At 43.0% G+C, this 22,980-nt stretch overlaps 1 protein-coding gene across 1 annotated transcript in view; it reads right to left on the bottom strand.

The window, feature by feature from the left end:
- Positions 1 to 22,980, bottom strand: part of LAMB1 (laminin subunit beta 1) — a 92,023-nt gene that overhangs the window by 20,029 nt on the left and 49,014 nt on the right. Inside the window, exons 20-25 of the mRNA XM_075927255.2 lie at positions 22,496 to 22,659; positions 21,412 to 21,636; positions 19,445 to 19,662; positions 18,657 to 18,753; positions 3,451 to 3,820; positions 243 to 427 (exon numbers count right to left, since the gene is read on the bottom strand). Coding sequence (XP_075783370.2) covers positions 243 to 427; positions 3,451 to 3,820; positions 18,657 to 18,753; positions 19,445 to 19,662; positions 21,412 to 21,636; positions 22,496 to 22,659 — 1,259 coding nt within the window. The remainder of the gene's footprint in view (positions 1 to 242; positions 428 to 3,450; positions 3,821 to 18,656; positions 18,754 to 19,444; positions 19,663 to 21,411; positions 21,637 to 22,495; positions 22,660 to 22,980) is intronic.

The raw sequence follows: 22,980 nt of genomic DNA on the forward strand, positions 1-22,980 counted from the left end.
ATTAAAAGGTTTTAAGATGACTTTGTCCCTTTAGATTCTGAGCTTGTTTAGCCATACACGCAAAAACGGAAGCTTCAGAAAAATCCCTGCTAGATCAGCAACTCTGCCAAGACTTAGAAGGAAACTGCACTCACAGGAACACATTTTATTACTCTTTAGAGGATTAACCTGATATTTAAAACCATACATTAGTTAATCATTTGCTGCCCCGGCTTTTTTCCTTTTCCCATGAGATACCTCACCCCGGATATCGGAGATTTTTATAAACTCGAGTTGTTCTGCAAGTTCTTTCACAACATGGTCAAGGCTTTCTGCATCTGTCTCCAGGGCCTTCAGGTGTGCGTCCGTATTATTACTTTTTAATGTTATCACGGAAAGCTTGTCTTCTATTTCAGCCATCTTTTCTGTAATGTCTGCTGTTAGCTTCCTGCAAGCAAAAACATAGAACCTACATTTACTCGAGGGGGGAAAAAAATCTATTAGCCTTGGATAATTTTTTTATAAAGAAATCTGTACAGTAGTTAAATTCCTGCCATCCCTCTACAACCAATGCGGTAAGTGATTTGTAACAACTTGCCTTCCTAGAATACTGGTTTTGTTTTCTTTATCACAAAAAACTACTTTTAATCTACAATACATTTATAAACTCAAAGCATCCAATTGCTCAGAAAACATCTGCTTTGTGTAAGATTAACTAGCGCCAGATTCCAGAACACTGGTGTAATGCTCTTGAACCATGGCAACTGCATAGGTCAGAGTGTCAACTATTATGATCCATACATAATTTGCTTCACATCCCACACAGAGACAAATGCAGTTTTTTGATTACTACAACTGAATGTCAGGAAAGAAACAAAAATGCTCTGAATACAATGGATTCTTTTAACTACTTTATGAAGATCCCTTTTTGCCAATGGCATGTTCAGGGTGGAGGTAGGAGAAAACATCCCACCTCCAGGAAGAAAGATAAAGGCGAGCAAGCAGTATCAGCTCTTTCCTCTGTTCAGCAAGCCCTTCCCTGTTTGCCAGGCTTTTTTGCTCCATTAAAAATCCCAGACTTCTGTTGTGAGGCCTAATAAAGCAGACTCAGAAATGTTATTGCAGCCATGGTTCACTGACATGGGCACACAGTCATCAATGGGACTTGAACCTGGGACCTCTGGCACCAAAACCAGCTAGCTCTAAGTAGCAGGCTACTGTAAAGCCTCAACTAACGGAAAGACTCGACTGACCTCACTAAACTTTGGATAAGGACCAATGGTCCTCTAATGTTTACATCCATGTGTGGATGTTTTCCACCTATGTGCAGAATAATTTTAATGTGCATTGAGACGTGTGAATGTGCACCTCCCAGTAGAAACAAAAAATCTGGGTGCTCTGCTGAACATCCAGGTGGCATCTGAATTTCTCCTGAATGGCTGCACAAGTGCACAGCTTGCAGGGAACATTCATAAGGACCATCACCACTGGGACAGGGCATGAAAGGACAATATGAGCACAGGCACCAAGTCCATGCATTACATATTAACTCATTTCAGTTATTCCCATGGCCACCACTCCAAGAGTTGCTATATCCTGGAAGCACAAGGCACGTGTATGTCTGAACCTGAGCTCAATTTACATTATCAGTAGCTGGCACGTTCACAGTGGTCATCCTCTTCAAAGTGTCCCCAATGCTAAGGGTCATCACTTCTCTCCCCCAGGCTAGATGGAAAGGGGCAGCCACAAATCATTAGCTATGAACATTAGAACAGCCACACTGGGTCAGACCAAAGGTCCAACCATCCCAGCATCCTGTCTGCTGACAGTGGCCAATACCTGATGCCCTAGGGGGAGGAATCACAACAGGCAATCCTCACGTGGTCCCTCCCCTGTAACCCACTTCCAGAGAGACAAAGGCTAGGGGTACCATTCCTACCCATCCTGGCTAATAGCCATTGATGGACCTAACCTCCATGAATCTATCTAGCTCTTTTTTGAATCCTGTTAAAGTTCTAGCCTTCACAGCATCCTCTGGGGCAAGGAGTTCCATAGGTTGTGCACTGAGTGAAGAAAAACTTCCTTTTGTTTGTTTTAAACCTGCTGCTTATTAATTTCATTTGGTGACCCCTAGTTCTTATATTGTGGGAATAAATAAATAACTTTTCCTTACTCACTTTTTCCACAACAGTCATGATTTTATAAACCTCTATCATATCCCCTCTTTTCTAAGCTGAAAAGTCTGAGTCTTTTTTAATCTCTCTTCATATGGGACCCATTCCAAACCCCTAATAATTTTTGTTGCCTTTTTCTGAACCTAATTTTAGCCTCCCCTTTTGGTTTGGATGGGAACAGTTAAAGATGCTTGGAAAAGACTCATATTTTTCAACTGCTTTAAATTATTTCAATCAATAATTGCAAAGTTAGTTGGTGTTTAACTATCTTAGAATTCACAGGGCTCACCCACCCTTCTCTATAGCCTTATTTTTTAAATACAATGAACACAGGACTTCTATAGAAATATAGAGACCACTAGGGTTACAACACTGGTATTTTCTGTTGACAATGTTTTGGTTTTGAGATTAGAAAGAGAAGTCTGCATTGTTATCTTGATGGCTATAAAGCAAAATGCCAAGAATTCAATCTTTGGTCCTGCATTCTCTCACATAATAGTTATGCTTGTCCTTTGCCTTGGGGGATCACAAGGAATCGACTGGCTCCATGTTAATTGTTGGCAGGCTGACAAAATACAAACATGGCTGCCCCTTCAAAAGATAATGCCAATATTGGGTCCCAGCTGCATTTTGTTTGCTCTCAGTAGAATCTGGCTAAGAGCACCACAGGCCTGTTCCTGCCAGACAACAAGTGTCTTCAGCTCTCACTGGGGAGCAGATACTCCAGTGTGCTGGGCACCTTTGAGTGTCAAGCCCCAGCTGAGCTAGAAATTAGGGATGAATCATTTCATCAATAAGCAAAAGCTTATCGGTTAATGCTATTGGCTACATGCATTTTCCCCCTTCCCCATTCCAGTACATGTTCTAAAGGGCTGGCCAGCAGCCTGGCTCCGTTCCAGCCAGTGCCAGGGTCCTGAGATCTACCCCCACTGCAGCTCTGCATTAAAAGTATTTTAGGAGCCAGTAGGCAGGCAGCCCAGCTCAGTCCTGGCTTGCACTGGGTCCTGGGACCTATCACCGCTGTGGCTCTGCATTTTAGGGGCCAGGAGGGGGTAGCTCCTGGGGGCCAGTGAGAGACGTGGCTATACCAAGCTGCCTGCTTGCTGACTCCTAAAATACTAGGAGTCAATGCAAAGCTGCCATGGGAGTAGCTCCAGGGACCTGGCACAAGCCGGGACTGAGTGCTTGCAGTGCTAACCCTTACTGACCAATTAAATTTTTTGTTGACTACTCGATTAACAAATTACACGCTTCTTAACATCCCTACTGGAAATATTCACACATGTACTGTACTCACCCTGCTTCCTCAAAGAGATTTCCAATGTTTTTAAGGGGCTCAGCAGCTGGATTTTGAGCAAGGATACTTTTAATTTCATTCAGTTTCTCTTCCACTGTGTTGACAGTTTGCTGATAAGGGCCGGTGACCCCACTGATTTTTAGGATTTTTGCTCTCTCCAGGAACCTCTGTGTCCTATTAGTGAGTTCACTAATGATGATGTCCCACAGAGCAAAACATTGGTGACATGGTGCGCAGTCAGGAAAGATGCCAGAGTAGCCACGGGTACACTTGTCACAGTGGGGTCCCTCGACACCCTCCTTACAGACACACAACCCAGTAGAGCGATTGCATTGTGGTGTCTGGATTCCACGGGGATCGCAGTCACAAGCTGGGAGGGAGGAAGTAACAGCAGTAAAGCTTAGAGAGGATGAAAATAATGGAAAGTTCTGACACACACAGAAAAGCTTTAATCATAATGACACAAACATGAAATCGGTAGGCATGCAAACTGCAGTCAGCAACATCCGGTCCCGGTTACTTGCTTCACTCAACTTTGCTGTGAATGAAGGACAAAGTGACACAAAGAGGAAAGAAATCCATTTCACCTGACTCCGAAAGAATCACAACGTGTACGAGGGATGAACCCATCCTACAGTGCATTTAGAATGGGCTTTCGGTTGCAATCTGTGACCAAAGGTTGTGGGTATTTTTGTCCTTCTAATGGGAGTGAGGAAAAAGAACCAGCTCCCTTGTTAAGCAATGATGGGCAATAATTGTAAACGGGGTGGGGGCGGACGCAACGAGCTATGCCAAGAATATAGCACTTTTCAACCATATTAATGGAAAGGGTACAGAGTCTGGGACAGAGTTTGGGTACAAGAGGGAGCTCTGCATAGCGGATTGGGTTGTAGGAAGGGATGTGGGTTCTGGACCTGGAGCCACTGTGCAGGAGAGGGTGCAGTTTGGATGCAGGAGGAGACTGAGACTTGAGGCAGGGATTTGGAGTACAAGAGAGGGAGTCACGTGCAGGCTCTGGCTGGGAGGCGCTTAGTAGAGGCGGCTCCTGGCCAGCAGCCTGGCAGGACCTCAGACAGGCTCCCTGCCTGCTGCAGGGCCCAGTGTGCATCTCTGCACAGTGTGCCCCTTGGGGGGAAGGGGAAGCAGTGGGTCTCTGGGTGCTGCACACGCCTTCAAGCACTGCCTTGTGACCAATGGGAGGCTACAAGGGTGGTGCATGGGGTAACGAGGCAGGGCACAGAGACCCTCCTCCCTCTCCCAAAGGGCACACTGTGCAGACACACGCTGGCCCCAGTTTGAGTGTCATGTGGGACCACAGCAGTCAGGGATCCACTGTTACATTTTGGGTTAAAGGGGTGTAAATCCCATTTAATTAGTTAACCAGTTAAACATTATGTTTTACCCGTTAACCAATTAAATGAGGGCGATTGGGCTGCAGCAGCCCCCACGCTGCAAGCAGGGGCTGTTCTGGCCAGGCTGGTGTACCCCCCACTCCCCACCTGCAGCAGGCCCCGCAGGGCTGTAGCAGTCCCCACCAGTTGACTGGAACCAGTAAGCTCACCAGTCAACCATCTGCATCCATACTTTGGGTCAGGCTCTGGTATGTGTCCATGGTTTGGATGAAATTAGGGCAAGGGAAGGAAGATAGCAAGGAACATCAGCTAAATAAGGAATACTGGGAATTTAAAAATCAACACTTTGTTTGTAATGGGGGGGTGGGGGGGCAGGCAGAGAATGTCCTAAATCCTACTGAGCATATGAAGCTTTTTACTGCTCATGAATTCAAATGAGAAGCAATTTCTATTGAGCTAATCAGGAAGGGATAAATATAAGCAAATATAATTTTTTTATACAAACATTTTATCTTCATTTATATGCAAATCAGGGGTGGTTCTTTGGCTCCTGCTGAATTTCAGTCCACATGGTAAAGGTTGGGCACCCCAGGTCTACATGCTGACTGTACAAAATATTTCTAGTTAGCCCTCGTGCACGTGTGAGGATTATTAAACTAATGTGCTATGCTGCTGGTTTTTCAAAACCTTTTTGCGCTTTGTACACAAACCGTCTAAGAGAAGCAGAACTAACATGTGGTGGAAGGTTGAGTTTCTAGCTGGCTGCTCTCGAAATAGCCAGGTAGGAGAATCAGTGATGAAATTACCAACCTTCAAAGCTTTTAATAAAGGGACGACAGCAAAGAACAAAAGGGAGAGGCCTTGCAACTATGCTGGAACTGCCATTCATATCTTCATAGTGAAGGGAACCCCACAGAGATCAAATGCACATTCCTTTAACAGCTATCAAGAGGATTTTAACACCCAGCAGATGAAAGCCTTCAGTTATAAATCACATCTTTCAAAAATACTTCATAAATGTAACACATACAAATGGCCCATAAATTCATCAAGAACACGGTATTAGTATGTTCCACTGGTAGAATTGTAGGCTATTGTTAAAGTCCCTTCTGAAGCGTCCATATTCTTGCTCAACAGGCACTCCTGCTTGAAAATGAAACCGAAATAAAATAAAGCAGGTCCTCAGTACCAGTGGTTCTTAACAGGGGCACATGTTCCCACCCCGTGCCACCAGGTTATGTAGAGGTCTTCCAGGGGCACATCAACTCATCTAGATATTTGCCTAGTTTTACAAGCTGCATAAAAAGCACTAGTGAAGTCAGTGCAAATTAAAACTCCATACAATGACCTGCTTATACTTCTCTTTATGCTACACATGGAAATGAAGTGCAATATTTATATTCCAATTGATTTATTTTAGGATCTGGCAAATGTGAGAAAGTCAGCAATTTTGCATAATAGCATGCTGTGATATGTTTGTATGTTTACGTCCGATTTTGTAAGTAAGTTTTTAAGTGAGGAAAAGTTTGGCAGTATGCAAGACAAGACTCCTGAAAGGGGTATAATAATCTGGAAAGACTAAGAGCCACTCATCTATACTGCCTGCTTACATGCCATTACTTCAAAATATATCCTCAGTCCTTAACCATTAAAAAAAATCTTAAAAGATTAAATCGCTTCATAAACAAAAACTGCTTTCTTATAGTGCAGTATAATAGCTACCAGCATACAGAAATGACTTCTGTTGCAAGCGAGTCAATTTGTCTGTACATTTTAGCAAAATGGTCCTTTTGTTCTCTGGATTGTACTCCAACAGAAGAGATTGTTTTACTTTACTTCAAAGCACTTCTTAAATATTCCCACAGCAATTTGCCATGGAATATATTCCCCACCAGCAAATCATCAGGATTCCATTTGAAGGAGGTCAGTTAACCCTTTCATCAACCATTACGCCTGGAAATAAGATACTATACAGGTCAATTATCCTAATTCTATTGTATGACTAACAAAAAGTAGAGTACATGACATGTATTTTCCACCTCAAAAAGTCCTAGATTATATTACATGCGAATTCAGCAAATCAGATCACGATTTTGTTTGCAGATTTAAAAAGCAATCAGTTACGAATTCTAATCTGTCTTCCCAACCAGATCACAGAAAGCAAGTAACACTACTGCATCGTCATTTACATGATCAAGTGCATCCAAACATGGTGCTCTACTTTGGAGATTTAAAGAAACAGTACAGGATATGAGAAAAAAAAGAGCTGAAATTAAGCATCTCTCAGACCCCAAACTTTCTCAGGATAAACCAATCTCTATGCTTTATCTATCAGCACAAACATGTGCTAGGGACAGCTAAAACAGAGTATCTAAGACGCCATTATCAACCATTGAACAGCTGACATCTATAGAATCTTCAGGGAATACATCCAACAGCACTTTTACACTTTCGCTATCTGTTATTTGTGATATTTTGTAACTCAAGTCACGAACTGCTACTAGGACTGCAACATTTATATGTGTGCTTTATCTAAGTGATACAATCTTAGTTTAGGAGAAAGTCAAGTAAAATCTACCCAAGGACTACTATAATGAGAAACAATAGAAACAAACAGCAGAGCTTTATTTCACTTTAAAAAAAATTGGGAGAGGGGGTATTTTTACATGCTTATGGGATTGTTTCTCCAGCTAGAGCCCACTTTGTGCTTCCTTTGTAGCAGAAACTGGAATATTTCTTGAATTCTCATACAGAATAAATCACCTGTTTACCTTGCTATTTAATTTAGCCACCACTTCACCTACACAACACTGCTTGATTATTATCATTTTAAATGCAAAATAATTATTTAAAAAGTCCTAATCCAAGGCTCCCTGCCACATCATTAACACAATAAAGTCCCTGCAGCATTAATCATTTTAACAGGAGCTCAGAGAGCCAGATACCTACAGAAACTCCTTTCCATTCTTTCATGATACTGTGGGGAAACAAACTTTCCATCTTCTGCAAAAATTCCATCACACAGTATGCTCAACATCTCACTGAATTTGAATTATTTCACACCAAGCAGGATGTGGGAACAAGTTCTCCAGTAATGGAGCCCTTAGAGAGGGGAAATTGAGCTCAGATCCCTCTACTGACCACAGCTGTGGCAGGGTTGCATGTTTAGGATAGGCCAGTCCCAATACATTTACAGCCAACACCTTTAAGCTCCACCCAGAATAGAAGTTGGAGTACTGGCATCATGTGCACCCTGTCAGATGTCCCACTCGTTAAGCAGCCTCCTGCTCTCTGCACCAGCTTTTTAAGGTGTCGCCCCATCCAGAGACTAAGCAACAGTGTAATGAAAGCACAGATGATAGTGCAGTGGTCACCAACCAGTAGATCAGGATCCACTGGTAGGTCTTGGAACTTTTGACAGGTTCTCCTGAGAGGTTTGGCCGGGAGGCTATCAAGTGCTGGCACTTCATCTGCTCCTCTCAGCACTGCTGTGCTGTTCCTGCCCTCTGCCTTGGGACCCCCTGCTTGTTGTGCAGGGCACAGGAAGAAGAAGAAGGAAAGTGCTGAGGTCAGGGTGTCCCTCCCCCTCATGTACCCCATTTCCACAGAGCCGGGGGAGTGAGGGGGCAGGGATAGAGAGAGTTTGCTGGCTGCTTTTGGGAGCGGTGCAGGGCCAAGGTAGGAGCCCCCTGCCTTAGCCCCCTGCACCACCACCCAGAAGCCACCTGTGGTAAGTGGTGTCCAGCTGGAGCCAGCATTCTGAACCTTGGCCCCAGTCCTGAATCCTTCCTGCACCCCAAACCTGTGCCCTACCCCTGATTCCTCCTGCACCCAAACTCCCTCCTAGAGCCTGAACCCCCTTCTGCACCACAACTCCCTGCCCCAGGCTCAGCTCAGATCTCCTCCCACATTCCAAATCCTTTAGCTCAAGATCAGTGTCTGCATCCCCCTCCCTCGCACCCTAGCCCTCTGCCCCCAGCCTGATAAAAGTGAGTGAGGATGGGGGAGGAAGGATGGAATGAATGGGGGGGGGGTCAGAAGAGCTCAAAGAAGGGGTGGAAAGGAGGCAGGGCAAAGGTGTTTAGGTTTGAGGTGGATCCTGGATTGCATTTAAATTCGAAAAGTGATCTCATGTTTAAAAAGTTTGGAGACCACTGTGATAGTTGCATGGTCTGGGTCCAAAAGAAAAAGACTGCAACCTCCTACCCTCACACAGGACGTAATAGCCTGACTAGATTCATGCTGTCATATGATCAAACAGCAACTAGAGCGTTAAAAATCACCTCAACGCTAGAATTTATCGTCATTAATGATGGACATGCTCCCTCAGTCAAAGGGATTAATGTGGTATAATTATTTATCAGAAGTGGGATGGGGACACGCCAAACAAAATTTTAATCCTTTTTGAGTCAGGTAGCCTTCAGAAGTAGAACTTACTACCCACCTCTATCTGTGGGTATCAGCATAGCTGAAATTCTGACCCTGTAAGATATACCTCCAGAACATGGTCCCCAGCCAAGTAAACAGCTGAATCTCTGGGACTTAGAACCCTATTGATAAGCTGAAGAGGTAGCAGCCACTGTCACAGATTTTTAAATGGCACTTTACTGTCACTGTAGCTCAACAGTGTCTAGTTTACAAGATGAGGATACAGTATTGTTAGCTTAAAACCTAGTCATCTGATTTTCTGCAGGAAGAACAACAATCAGAGGGACACAAGAGTATTTCAGTGCATATCTAACTACTGGCAATCACTCGCAGAGGTCACTTGGGAGAGTAGGAATCCAAGGCTAATATGGCAAATCTGATGAGATGAGCACTGAAGACCCTTTTAAGCAAAAGTAAAGGTCATGAACTCACATGACTAGAAATCAAGGAAGAATGGCTCATTCTTCACTTTAAAACCACACAGATGCTGACATTACAGAGCTGTCTCTGGACTTCACATTTCTGCCCCAAACAGATTTATATACCATAACCAGCTATTATTACTAACTTCCTTTAAAACAAGTAAGTGATTGTTCACTTTTCACATGGTTTGGTGGAAGAAAGACAAGGTGGGTGGGTGGGAGGAAGAGTTGCAAATTAAAACATGGAAAACTATTTCTTTGCAGATTAGGATTAGTTACAAGAGGATGATCAAACATCTTCCTTAGTAAAAGGAAAGCAATACAGTGTTCAAAACTCTTATTATTAGCCAAAAATATGCACTCTAGCCTGAGCTGAGTCAGTAAATCTATTTTTTTTCCTGAGAAAAATTGTGGGGTCAGAAAAGCTCCCCTTTTAAAATTAGAGAGACAAAGTGAGTAAGGTCTTATTAGACCAACTCGTGGTCCAGTAAAAGCTTTTCGATCTTACACAGCAGGGGAGCTGGAACAATTTGTATAGTGGGGATGCTGAGAGCATTGATCCAAATTGCAAACCCTATATGTAATGGAAACCACTTCAAGCTGGGGATCGTGGTAGCTGCCCTCATCCCTAGTCCCAGCATCTATGATAACAGAGTTCTTACATTGCTTTAAGTTAGGATAAGAGGAAGCTGCATACCAAATGGTCCTAGCTCTTACCATTTAGGAGGAATTCTTGATCAAATAGACAAACTCTCTAAAAAGTGGTCACCAACCAGCAGATCAGGATTTACCAGTAGATCTTGGAGCCTCTGACAGGTGATCCTGCCTAGTTTGGCTGGGAGACTATCAAGTGCTGGCACTTCAACTGCCCCTCACCACAGTGCCCTGCTGCTCCCTGGGAGCCTCCTGCTTGTGCAAAGTGGGGGAAGACAGGCAAAGGGTGCTGATGTCACTGTGTCCCCCTCCCCAGTACCCCATCTTCACAGAGTAAGAAGGGGTGAGTCAAGTGCAGGGCCTCAGAGAAGGGGCAGGGCAGGGGTATTTGGGTTTGAGGTAGATCCTGGACTGATTTAAATTGATCACGGATTCAAACGGTGATCTTGTGCTTAAAAAGTTGGTGACCACTGCTCTAATATATATAGTAAGCTAGAAGGTGTTGGCATACATTACTTAAAAGCAGTTTCCTGGAACTCAACCATTGCATATTTGAGTATTTTAGGAACCGTGTGTATAGAAAGATGAATTAGAACTAAGACTGTTAGTGTGGAAGTTAAATAAGTAGTTAACCACAGGTAAAGACCCAGTTACTTCAATAGATATATTATAGTGACAGGCACACTAGAAATATCTAAAATAGAGGAAAGAACCTTCAGTCAAAATCCCTATTCTATTTTCAGCACTTGATAGCAATGGTACTCTCTCTTACACTAATTCAAGTAGCCACTGTCATGTTATTGGGTTGTAATAGGAAAATGCAGAGCAGTGTTGCACTCACTGTGTGTGTTTGCCACAAATTCTATGTAAAGTGGGCCATGTGAGATGTCTACTGAAAGCTTATGCTATGCTGATTCTGTCTATGCTGCTCATATACATGTATGAATTTTATATGTAAAGTTATGAATATGGGCTCTGTGCTTGTATTTTAAATGTGTTCTGTCTAGGAGACAACCGTAGGCGACAACCACCTATTGTGAGGGGTGGTTATTCAATGCTGCATGGACAATGGCTCTTAAGGGTTGCCATTTGACCCCTGAGGAGGGAATTTGGCCTCTTTCCTGAGAAGGACATACCCGGACACTCCAGGGTGGAGCCTAAAAAGAACATTGACTGGTTTGGTGATCATTTCATCAGCTCTATTTTGGGAGGCACCAGAACCCAGGAGAACAATGGACTTCCCTCTGCATGGGCAAAATTATAAAAGGATCTTGGGGATTCCTCCATTTTTGTCTTCACTCTTGCTCTCCATTCCAGAAGCACGTTGGCTAAGGACAGAGAGCTGGGAAGGAGCTCTGACCCATCCTAACATAAGATGTACTCCAGAGACTTTTAAGCTACTAGTTTTTAACATCTCTGCTAAGAGCCTTCATTGAGAACTTGGTGATTGATGTATGTAATGTATTCTCCTTAACAATCTTACTCTTAACCTTTTCTTTATTAATAAACCTTTAGATTTTAGGTTCTAAAGGACTGGCACAGCGTGCTCTTTTGGGTAGGAGCTGAAGTATAAATTGACCTGGGACTGTGGCTGGACTTTTGGGACTGGGAAAACTCATTCAGAGTTGTTAAGATTGGTTTTACACAGGTGTGAAGTTATAAAGTGTGTGGTGCTGGTTGTGGCACAAGTAAAGCTGGAGCGTCTAAGGGGATTTATTTGTCCGTGAAACTTCTTGCAGGCCAGATTGGCAGCTTGAGTGCTGCGTGTGACTGGTTTAGTGCCTTATAGAGAAGGACCCCAGTCTGGTTCTGGTTCCAAGCGGCTGACTTGGGGACCCCTGGGGCAGAGCAGCTGGGGTCCTGCCGGGTTGGTCCCGCAGCGCCAAGGGGCAGCACTACGAGACCAACCCCGCAGCACCCCAGCTGCTCTGCCCCAGGCGTCCGGATTCAGCCTGCTGGTGAAACTGACGCTGCTGGTCAGTTTCAGCAGCGGCTGAATCCCGATGCCTGGGGCAAAGCAGCTGGGGTGCTGCCGGGTTGGTCCCGCAGCCCTGAGGGGCAGCGCTACGAGACCAACCCGGCAGCATCCCAGCTGCTCTGCTCCCGGCTTCCCCGATTCAGCTGCTGGTCAGTTTCAGCAGCAGCTGAATGGGGGAAGCCTGTCCGGCTGCCCCAGCACTTCCGGGTTCCTGATGGTGCCGGACCATCAGGAGTCCCGGAGCATTGGATGCCGGACTAATGGAGTTTTACTGTACTTTGCTTTCTCAGGGGTCATTGACTAATTGCCATCTATTATAGTTTTTTCTACAACTGTGATAGCAAGCAACAACCCATATATAACATGATAAACATTTGATAAATGTTACTGCAGAAATGCATGGTTCAAGATGTATATATGGAGTCTCACTAGAACCCAAATACTTCTCAGCAGTTCAGATTTTTCTCTAAACTCTTCATTTTTGGCTGAAGTCAGAGCAGCAGGAACCCTGCAGTTTGGTTGCTAGGGTTTGGAAATGCTCCAGCAAGTTTGCATTTGATAAAATCTGTAATCTTAACACTGCCTCAGTAAAGACTTTTGTGCATGTGTACACACACACAATTACATACAGTTCACAGATTAAACAAAAGCACAAGTGTTTCTAGTGGGGCTGTAGTACCAGTTACCTGATTCTAGACAGGACTGGAGGATAGAATTATATTTTAATTCAAGCAGAGAGAAAACCACCCCGTGCCCTGAGCAAGAGCCTGAATGATGGACACACAATGCCTCAGCAGGGGTGCAAATCTTATCCCTATAATTTTCTAACTCAGCTTTTAGGCATAATATGCTAAGTACAATTGAATAAGCTAATATCTTTGGTTTTCTAGTTTTAAATTCCTTTTTACAAAAAAAATCTAGAGGACAAATCAAAAAACAAACCAATTTACAGTTTCGAGCAGAGTAATACAAAAGGTCCTCTCTGGATTTAGCTCCACCAATAGAATTCTTTTGAGCAATTAAAAAAAACTTCACAGAATTCTCTGACAATATGCCCAAACCGCCCACTTAGCCACTCAACACCAGCAATATTCCCTTCTCATGCATCCCATCTGATGCAATCCCCTGGGTGAGGGAGGACATCTGGAATTTTTGGAGTCTCAGAATAGAGTTACTCTCAGATATAGAATTTCTTCTTGCCATGGAATGTGTAGCCAGGTCTGATGCCTAGGCTTTCCTTTCCAAAGAGCTGCAGCCTGTGTGTCAAAGGCGACACAAAGCTGTTTGTTGTAGGGTATAGGGAGAGCAGGAGATAATGGAAAGGTTCAAAGAGGCACATGACCACACCATGGGTCATCTCTGGGTCTAGAACAGAGATTTGCGAACTGCGTGGGGCACACACCGTTTGGGGGGAGGGAAGGAAGGTGCAGAGAAATGTTCAGGGATGGGGATAAATAGCATTGCCAAGCAGTTCATGCTAGCCTCCCCATCCAGTGGGATTCAGGAAGGGAGCACCCCTTCACCTGACTGACCTCAGAGGGCCACCCAGCTGTATTAGATTGGGCAAGGAGTGCAACCAAAAAGTCAGAGAGGGAGGAGGAGACATGACCCTGCATGCCCTGCCTGTGCATCGCCTCTTCTTTGTCTCTCTCTCTTTGGCTATGTCTATACTGCACTGATTTTGTGCACGAAATATGCAAATAAGGCTAAGCGTGGAATATTGCCAAACCTCATTTTCATAATTAATGAGCATCCGCTTTTTATGCAAGAGGCTTTTGGGCAAAAAGGAGCTGTCTACATGGCTCCTTTTTGCACAAAAATCCCCTCTTGCACAAGAGCCGTTCTTTCGCATTTTTTTCCCGGAAGAACGTTAGCCTCATTTCTATATTTCTTGCACAAAACAGGTGCAGTATAGACATAGCCTTAGTGTTGTTTGTAACAATGATGCCAGAAGCAAAACTACTCCATTTTGAATGAATGGGGCTTGTTCCAGAGACCCTCTTCAATATCAATAAATGATCCATGATAATGCTCAGAAACAGAAAGCTGATTTAGAAGTATGATGGCCAAGGTTTTCACAAGTGACCGGTGATTTGGGAGACCCAATAAGAGATGTCTAAATGGTTCCAAAGAGGATGGAAAAAGGCTGTTCTCAGTAGTGACAGATAACAGAACAAAGAGCAAAGGCCTCAAGCTGCAATGGAAGAAGTATTAGGAAAAACTATTTCAGTAGGAGGGTGGTGAAGCACTGCAATGGTTACCTGGGGAGGTGGTGGAATCTCCATCCCTAGAGGTTTTGAAGTCCTGGCTTGACAAAGCCTTGGCTGGGGTGGGTCCTGCTTTTGGCAGAGGGTTGGACTCCTGAGGTCTCTTCCAGCCCTATTATTCTATGGCTAGATCATTAGGAACATCACGTGTGAACCCAGCCTCTGAAAAACAAGGCCCATTAAAGAATTTCCCACCCTGAATAGGAGGCGACTGAAATCTCTGCTGTCTACTGAAAATCTTGGCCTTAGTTTTTTTTAAACTTAAGATATTTTAAATTAAAGGATGCCATAGCAATGTGAACAAGAGATCTCCCCCCATTATTTCTCATGAACATTCACTCTTGCAGAGGCTTGAGAGCACAGTGTACTTAGGCTGATGTTGTAAAGTTTATATATGAAACTCTCATGGTTTACATCTCAGACAAAAACCTTTTGCAGTAGCTAGATGAAGATCCAATTTCACAGACTTCCGTGGATGAGTATGATTGGTTGGGGGATGAGTGAACATGACCTTTGAAAAGGGAAATCATGCCTCACCAATCTACTAAAATTCTGTGAGGAGGGGGACAACAACATGTGGACACAGGTGATCCAGTGGATATAGTGGACTTCGATTTTCAGAAAGCTTTTGACATGGTTCCTCACCAAAGACTCTTAAGCAAATAAAGCAATTGTGGGATAAAATGGAATGCCCTAGAAAGGGTAGGAGTAAATGGCCAGTTTTCAGAATGGAAAGGGGTAAATCGTTGCATCTCCCAGGGTTCTACAGTGGGACCAGTGCTGTTCAACATATTCATAAGCAGGGCTTGCCAAACCGCGGCGAGCCCCGCTCGCCAGCCGCGCTATCCGGCGATCTGCGCGTGCGCAGATCACCCGAACCCAGCTCTTCCGGGTTGTAATCTATTCACCACAGGTGAGTAGATTACATAGTTTGTCGAGCCCTGTTCATAAGTGATCTGAAAAAAAGCGGTAAACACTGAGGTGGAAAAATCTGCAGAAGATACAAACTTCAAGATAGTTAAGTCTAAGATACAAAGATCTCACAAAACTCGGTAATGGGGCAACAAAGTGGCAAATGAAATTCAATGTTGATAAATACAAAGTAATGCACACTGGAAAACATAATCCCAACTATACATACAAAATGATGGGGTCTAAATTAGCTGTTACCTCTCAAGAAAAGAGATCTTGTAGTCATTGTGACCAGTTCTCTGCAAACATCTGCTCAATGTTCAGCAAAAAAGCTAACAGAACATTAGGAATCAAGAGGAAAAGGATAGATCATAAGACTGAAAAAATAATAATGCCTGTATATAAATCCATGGTACACCCTCATTTTGAATACCATATGCAGGTCTAGTCACACCAGCACTAAAACAATTTAAAAAAGTATAGAATAGCAACAAAAATAGTTAGAGATATAAAGCAGCTTCTGTCTGAGGAGAGATTAAAAATACTTTTTAGCTTGGAAAAGAGATAACTAAGAGGTGATATGATAGAGGGTTACAAAATCTTGACTGGTGTGGAAAAAGTAAATAAGGAAATGTTATTTACTTGTTCCCATAACACAAGAACTAGATGTCTCCCAATAACATTAACAGGTAGCACGCTTAAAACAAATAAAAGAAAATACTTCATACAACACAACGAACCTGTAAAACTGATAGCCATGGAATGTTGGGAAGGCCAAAACTAAAACAGAGTTCATAAAAAGAATTAGGTAAATTCACAAGGGATAAAGCCAGTGTTCCCTCTAAGATTTTCCAATCATGAGCAGAGTGAGTTTTGGCTTGTGCACCAATATTGAGGTCATGTGTGCTGGTTTGGATGTGTGCCACAATGTCACCCAATTTATTAACACACACATGTTCCTGGCTGCCAGAGCAGACACTCCTTTCTCAGCCCCAGAGATTCACAGAAGGCAAGATAGTGAGAACAACTCCCTGGGCAGGCTGCTATTTCTACATCAGGACCTCTTGGGACTGGAAGGTGGTCATAGAACAAGTTACTACAGATTGGTCCCTGGCACAGAGAGCAGCTGAATTCTCAGGAGTGTCTTCAGCACAAAGTTTGGGTCATCCAAAGCAGGTTGGACCAGCCTTTGCATACTGATGAGCTGATATTTATGGCCTTTCAAAGACTATGTGGCTCACAAAAGCATGGATGCTTTCTGCTAGATGGGAAGGTGAAATTTTCTAGCTAAGCAAGTCTGCTGTGTCGTTATAAAACAAAGGGGGCAGAATTATTAGATGGCTAGAAAGTTTTTAAACTACCTTGTAAAAAGGTATTCTGAATAATATATTATCACATTTTCACTTGAGAGTCATTACAAAGCAGATTTTTCCCTGTTCAAAAGAGAGCAGGAATCAAGTGAAATTTCAGAAATGCTGGCACACAGCCAGGTTTTGCAGATGACATGTACTGATGAATTCCATCAATAAGCCTTGATGGAGAGAGCGGATACCAGGAGACAATCACTGCCCTGAAGCATTATGAGATTGAAGGCACAGTGAGCAGCATTTAACCAGAGAAAATCATGCAGCCCTGGGGAAAGCAGTTAATATGCTAGTTTGCTCAGAAGAAATCACATACATGCCCTATCACCAAGGAATTTCAAGTGTTTTATCTTTATCCCTAACCAACTTCTGAATAGCTGAGACAACCACATCTGTTTAGGAATGGGATTCCAAGACACATCAGTTGAAAAGGATTTATTAAAACATCATAGCAAGTGCATTTTTCCCTGCAGGAAACATACCTTAATCTAATCTAGGAGGCTGCTGCAAACTCTCCTGGCCAAATCTCCTATGTAAACAGATCACAGACACAAGTTTGTTCTGGTCTGGACAGCTGAAGTTTCTTTTCCTTATTAATAAACAGACTTGCTTATAATGGAGAGGCACACAGAACTCAGTTTTCTAAACAACCTACTTAATTTGGCTCTGGCATTTTGCTGGTTGTAGCATACTGTCTGACTAGCTCAGTGCTCTATGCCTTTAAGCAGCTTGAAACAAAGAGAATAATCATTTGCTAAAGATTGAGTACTCAGTAAAATTTTTCAAAGTATACTAATACTCTAATGTTGTGTCTATCCTAGCAATTATGTTGGTAAAACCTTTGTCACTCAGGGGTATGAAACAGCTTTCCTTCTCTGAAGTAACATGAGTTTTAATGGCATAAGCATTTGTGTGCACAACGCTATGTTGAAGGAAGACACTTTCCCAACAGCATAACACAGAGCAACCTTACAATGGCACAGCTGTATCGATACAGCTGTGCCACTGTATCGTTTCTAGTGCAGACAAGTCCTAAGTAGCAGAAGAGGATGTATAGAGACTGAATAATCCATTAAATCAGTTTGTTAAATAGAAATCAAAAGTAAACATTTGAAAGATAAGCCAAATACATTTCTACATTGACTTACAAGCCCATAAATCCTGCTACTTTAAGTGTTCTCTTGGCACAGTAATTACTTGAGAATGTGGACTAATAGTTACAGTAAAAAAGGTTAAGCAATAGTTCGATTCAAATTAAATAGCTTTAATTCTAAAGACCAGTTCTTATTATAAATCTACCTTGCATACCAGGCTTCAGCTAAAATTGGGTCTGCACATCTTTACTAAGACAGCATGCCAGAGAGACTTACCAAACATGGACATGTTTCTTTATACCATTATGAATGCAAACATCACAAAGCTGCTGCCAAAGACAGAAAAAAAAAACCACAACACAAAAAATCCCTTACTTTTATTTATAATGCCTTAACTATTTGATATATTTTCCCCCTGTTGATCACTCTTTTCTGTTTGCAAAACATATGCAAAAAATTGCCAACGCATGCATATATATATATATATGGAATTGTTGAAATTAGTGTACTTTTTTTCCTTCAGTGAGAATAAACATAATCAAAGTGGTCAGCATTGCTCTGGAGAATCAATAGCAGAGCCTGAAACATTCAGGGCAACATAATAAACAACTTTTACCTATATTGTCAGCTGGGACCCTTTAAAAGAAGATGAAAAGCAGTTTTAAGGGTTCCAGTCACTGGAAGTGTATATGGGCAATTAGAAACACACAAAGTGGACAGGGAAATTAGACTCACCTTGGCATGCCACATTGGGGTCACCCCAGAAAAACTCTTGGCACTCCCTGCAGGTGCGGCCTCCAAAGCCAGGCATGCACTGACACTGCCCAGTAAACTGTTAAAAATAGGAGAAAAGAAAGTGAATTGGTTTTCCTACCCGGAAAGGAACATCATCAGCAAAGTTCTTGAAGCTATTCCCAGCGGCCTGTGGGGAACACGCTTAGGTAGAGTTATTCTGATCTCACCATATATAGACAAGACTCAGCACCCAAGCTCACTCACAGAAAGCAACACAACAGGATACAGACTGAGGCTAAAGGATACAACCCCATTTAAGAAAATGATGCTTCCTATTTCTCTAGGCCTGATGTGACTTTCCTTGTTCACTCCAGTGTGGACTATCTAGCAGAACAAGATCTTTAGACCTGCATTATTAGGGCCAAACTTTCAAGGCCGCTGAGGCCCTAGAGAGCCCATCAACTTTAAAAATAGAGTTGGGGCACTCAGCACCTCTGACAGCCCAGCCTTCCTTGCTGTGTACGCACTGGGGAAATAAATATTTGGGGGTACAGAGAAAAGGCCTGTGCCTCTGGAGTTTGTCCATGAACTGCCATTTGTGTCATGATTTTCCCACAGCCCTAGCAGTCAAACAGCCTACTGAGAACACTGCTGCCTCCACCTCTGGAAGGCATGGTTTGCAATCTGATTTACAGAGCCACTGTACAGCTTTACTCTGAATACTGCCAATAACTATGCAGAGGAGTATTTTGCTGGATAAGACTAATGAGGCCCTAAGCATTTCCTACCTCATTACACGATGGCCCAAAGGAATGAGCAACATCACACTCGCACAGTTCACATCCAGTACCACTGGCCAGCCTCCACGTGTTTGGTGCACAGCGATCGCAGTTCTGGCCGGTCACATTGGGAAGGCACTGGCACTGACCAGTTGTTTTCTCACACTGACAGTCTTCTGAGTTGTTACAGTGCTCTCGCACTGTGCCCAGGTAATTACAGACGCACTCTGTAAGAGAAGAACAGGCCACCTGACTAACTCTGCACAACAACGCATTGAGTCCAAACCTAAACGTCGGTTACTGATGTGTTACTGATAGAAGGGATGGTTTCCTGGGCAACAACGTGATCCTATCGAAATGGGTAAAGTTACAAAGACATCCCTAGCAGCATGTCCTGACATCTTAAGTTACTTAGATAACAGATGTTCTGGAAACCTAATGAGCCACCCTGGAAAGCCTGACCGGGTACATGTGCCATGGGGATCAGTGCAGTCCAACGTGGTAAACTGCCTTCTCATTAAAATGCCTCCATTTTTTTCAGAATTTATGCTGCAAGTTATTAACCTTGCGAAGATGCAGACAGATCTTAAGAGTCTTGCTACATCTGTTTCCACATTAATTTGAGCAATAGTGTAACTAGGGCTTATTCCTGTGAAACACTCCTGTGATATGCTATACATATGCATTATAATAATAATATATGGAGATATATCTATCTCATAGAACTGGAAGGGATCTTGAGAGGTCATCAAGTCCAGTCCCCATAGCAGGACCAAGTACCATCCCTGACAGATTTTCCCCAGGCCTCTAAATGGCTCCCTCAAGGGCTGGGCTCACAATCCTATGTTTAACAAGCCAGTGCTCAAACCACTGAGCTAGCCTTTCCCCCAATTATATATTATTATATAATAAGTAGATACCGGGAGTCTTTAAAGCACAATTATACTCAAAAGTGAATTTTATCAGACTGGGGAACACCATGGGGTTCCAGGTTATTGTCTTCCACAAAGATGCACCCTCTTTACAAAGAGAAAGAGATAATTAGTTTCCAAGTGCCAGCCCTGCAAACTCAACCAAGATCTGCAAGTCAGGCTAGATTCTTTCTGGTTTACCCAGAACCACTAGAAACAGAAACTCTGCAACACTGCTCTCATTAAAAATGTGGGGAATGATATATGACCCAGAAAAGAACTCACCACCCTCTCTACCTCCCTCAAGGCGGTGTTTGCTCTGCTAACAGAAATAGTAAAACCTTTACTGTGACTAAGGTAAGCAGGCACTTCTCCAAGCCTATGCAACCAACACTCCCAGCTATCTCAGAGATACTACTGACTTCCTAAGAAAACTACAAACAAAAAGAAAAACACAGAATAGCACTCTGAAGTAAGAGATGCTCTTTAAACACACCACCATTATGTGACTATAAACACACTAAAGTTTATCATCCTTTCCTTCCGGGCTTTCAGGAACCCACTCCTGCTGTTCTTTAACATCCCAGGAATGTTCATGTAAACAAAATGCTAAGTCTTCAGGGCTTAAGAAGCAGCAGGAAATGGCCCTGCTTGATCTCTTGATCAGTGAAACAATGAATGCTAACTAAGCAGCCAGAAACTTCTTATTCCACAAAAGCCTCATCCTTTCAGTGGTTTGGACATGTAAATGCTAAGCATCTGGTCACACCCTGTTACCCTAAAGGGGCTCCTGTGGGCTGAAGGAATCACAATGAACACACGAAAAGCTGCAAACTCAATGTTTAGCCAGATGTAATTAGGTTTCTACCACCAGTTTAATCTGAAATGGTTCCAGGTAAATTAAAAATGCTTTTGTGTTATCTGCCATTCTCCATTCATATCCCAAGAACATCAGCAATCTTTACAGTTTATTACACTTAATGGTATTCTACAGTTTAATGCATGTAAATCAATTCTTGTCAGTGCTGTAGAAGTGGGAAATGAGATGTCCCCTTCCCCACTTACTTCTACAATCCTGTTTCAGTGCATGGCCATAGTACCCATGTTTACACAGGTGGCAGTGTTCTCCCTCTGTTTGATACAAACACTTCAGGCACTTTCCAGACTGCTTGTCACAGGCACCCGGGTCAGTCATGTCAATGTTGTTGTGACACTGGCAGGGTTGGCACACTCCACCTTGCTCTTCAGGGTCTCCAAAGAAACCAGAAGCACATTCATCACATCTGCTTCCTGTTTAAACCAAACCAACCCACGGAATTATTATTTCAGCCAGTTAACAAAAGTCGATAAACAGCAAGACAGTTTGATGGGAGACTGTAAGGTAGGTAGCTGAAAGAAAATACAATACTTGGCTGGGTCGCCACGTGTTAAGTTGAGTAGATTCATTGATTCCAATGGCACAGAGCCAATTTATAGCCAGGTAGGATACAGCTCCCTGCCATGGATTTTGTAATTTAGGACCCTGATTCAGGGAAGTACTTGCAACATGCTATTCAGAGCAGTACTTAAACATATGCTTAGCTTTAAGCCCATGCACTGATTTCAGTACCATCCTTAATAAGGATGCTTTGATGTGCTGGGGACTCAAATAACTTCTAGCATTATAAACATTCATTAAGATTTAGAGAGATTCAGACATTTTTGCAATGCAAGATGTTCTTCCCTAGCTTTTTCAAAGTGCCACTCCTACCTGCAGTATTTGTCTGCTGGCTGGGAGTGGTTCTTAGAACTTCATTGCAATAGAGGTGCTTCATAGACACACCAAATCAAGGATTTGCTCGTTAAGGTGCTCACAGTTTAAATTAAACTGAACAGCAAATGGTAGGCGGGAGAATTTGGCAGATATAGGAATAATAGGGGTGGATAACTTCTCTCTCACTCCCACTGATTTTCCATTGAAAGATTACATGCCTTGCTTGCCAGAGACTGGCCCTGAATTGGTAAATAAAAACTGTAACACTTATAAATACTGGTACTGCAGTAGCTTCTGCCAGTGCTTACACTGATGCTTTCTACCTTCCTTCTATGCATTCTCTCTCTGTAGCTAGGTTAAAACTCGGTAGAAGCATTTAAAGCACATGATATTTACCTATATATCCCACATTACAGACACACACAACTTGCAGAGTATTAGGATCTTGATAACAGCTGCTGGCAAACTGACGCCCACTTTCTGGGCCATCTGGGCAAGGACAAGGCCGACAATGATCTCCAGATCCTAGGACAGGGTCTCCGTAATAGCCCCCAAGGCACCTGTATTAAGTAAAGGCTTGTGAGTGCACAGACAGATGCTATACTGATATTTCTTCTGAGGTCATTACCATAGCTTCCCATGACCGGTAGGATGAGGGAGATGGACTTAAATCTTTTATAGGTCTCCAATTGCTATTCACAGTATGAGTAATGCTATTGTGAAGAGGTTTTCTTTGGCTCATACCAACATTAAAAATACTCTGCCTTGCCCAACCAAACTTTTCCATCGCATAAGCAAGATCTTACTCCCTATCGTCACACTTTAAAACTGCCTTGGATAGGTGTTTAGGCACATTTACATGGAGAAATCGGTTTCATGTC

This window comes from Pelodiscus sinensis, chromosome 1 (genome assembly GCF_052426305.1).
Source record: "Pelodiscus sinensis isolate ZL-2025 chromosome 1, ASM5242630v1, whole genome shotgun sequence".
In the NCBI taxonomy this organism is placed as follows: Eukaryota; Metazoa; Chordata; order Testudines; family Trionychidae; genus Pelodiscus; species Pelodiscus sinensis.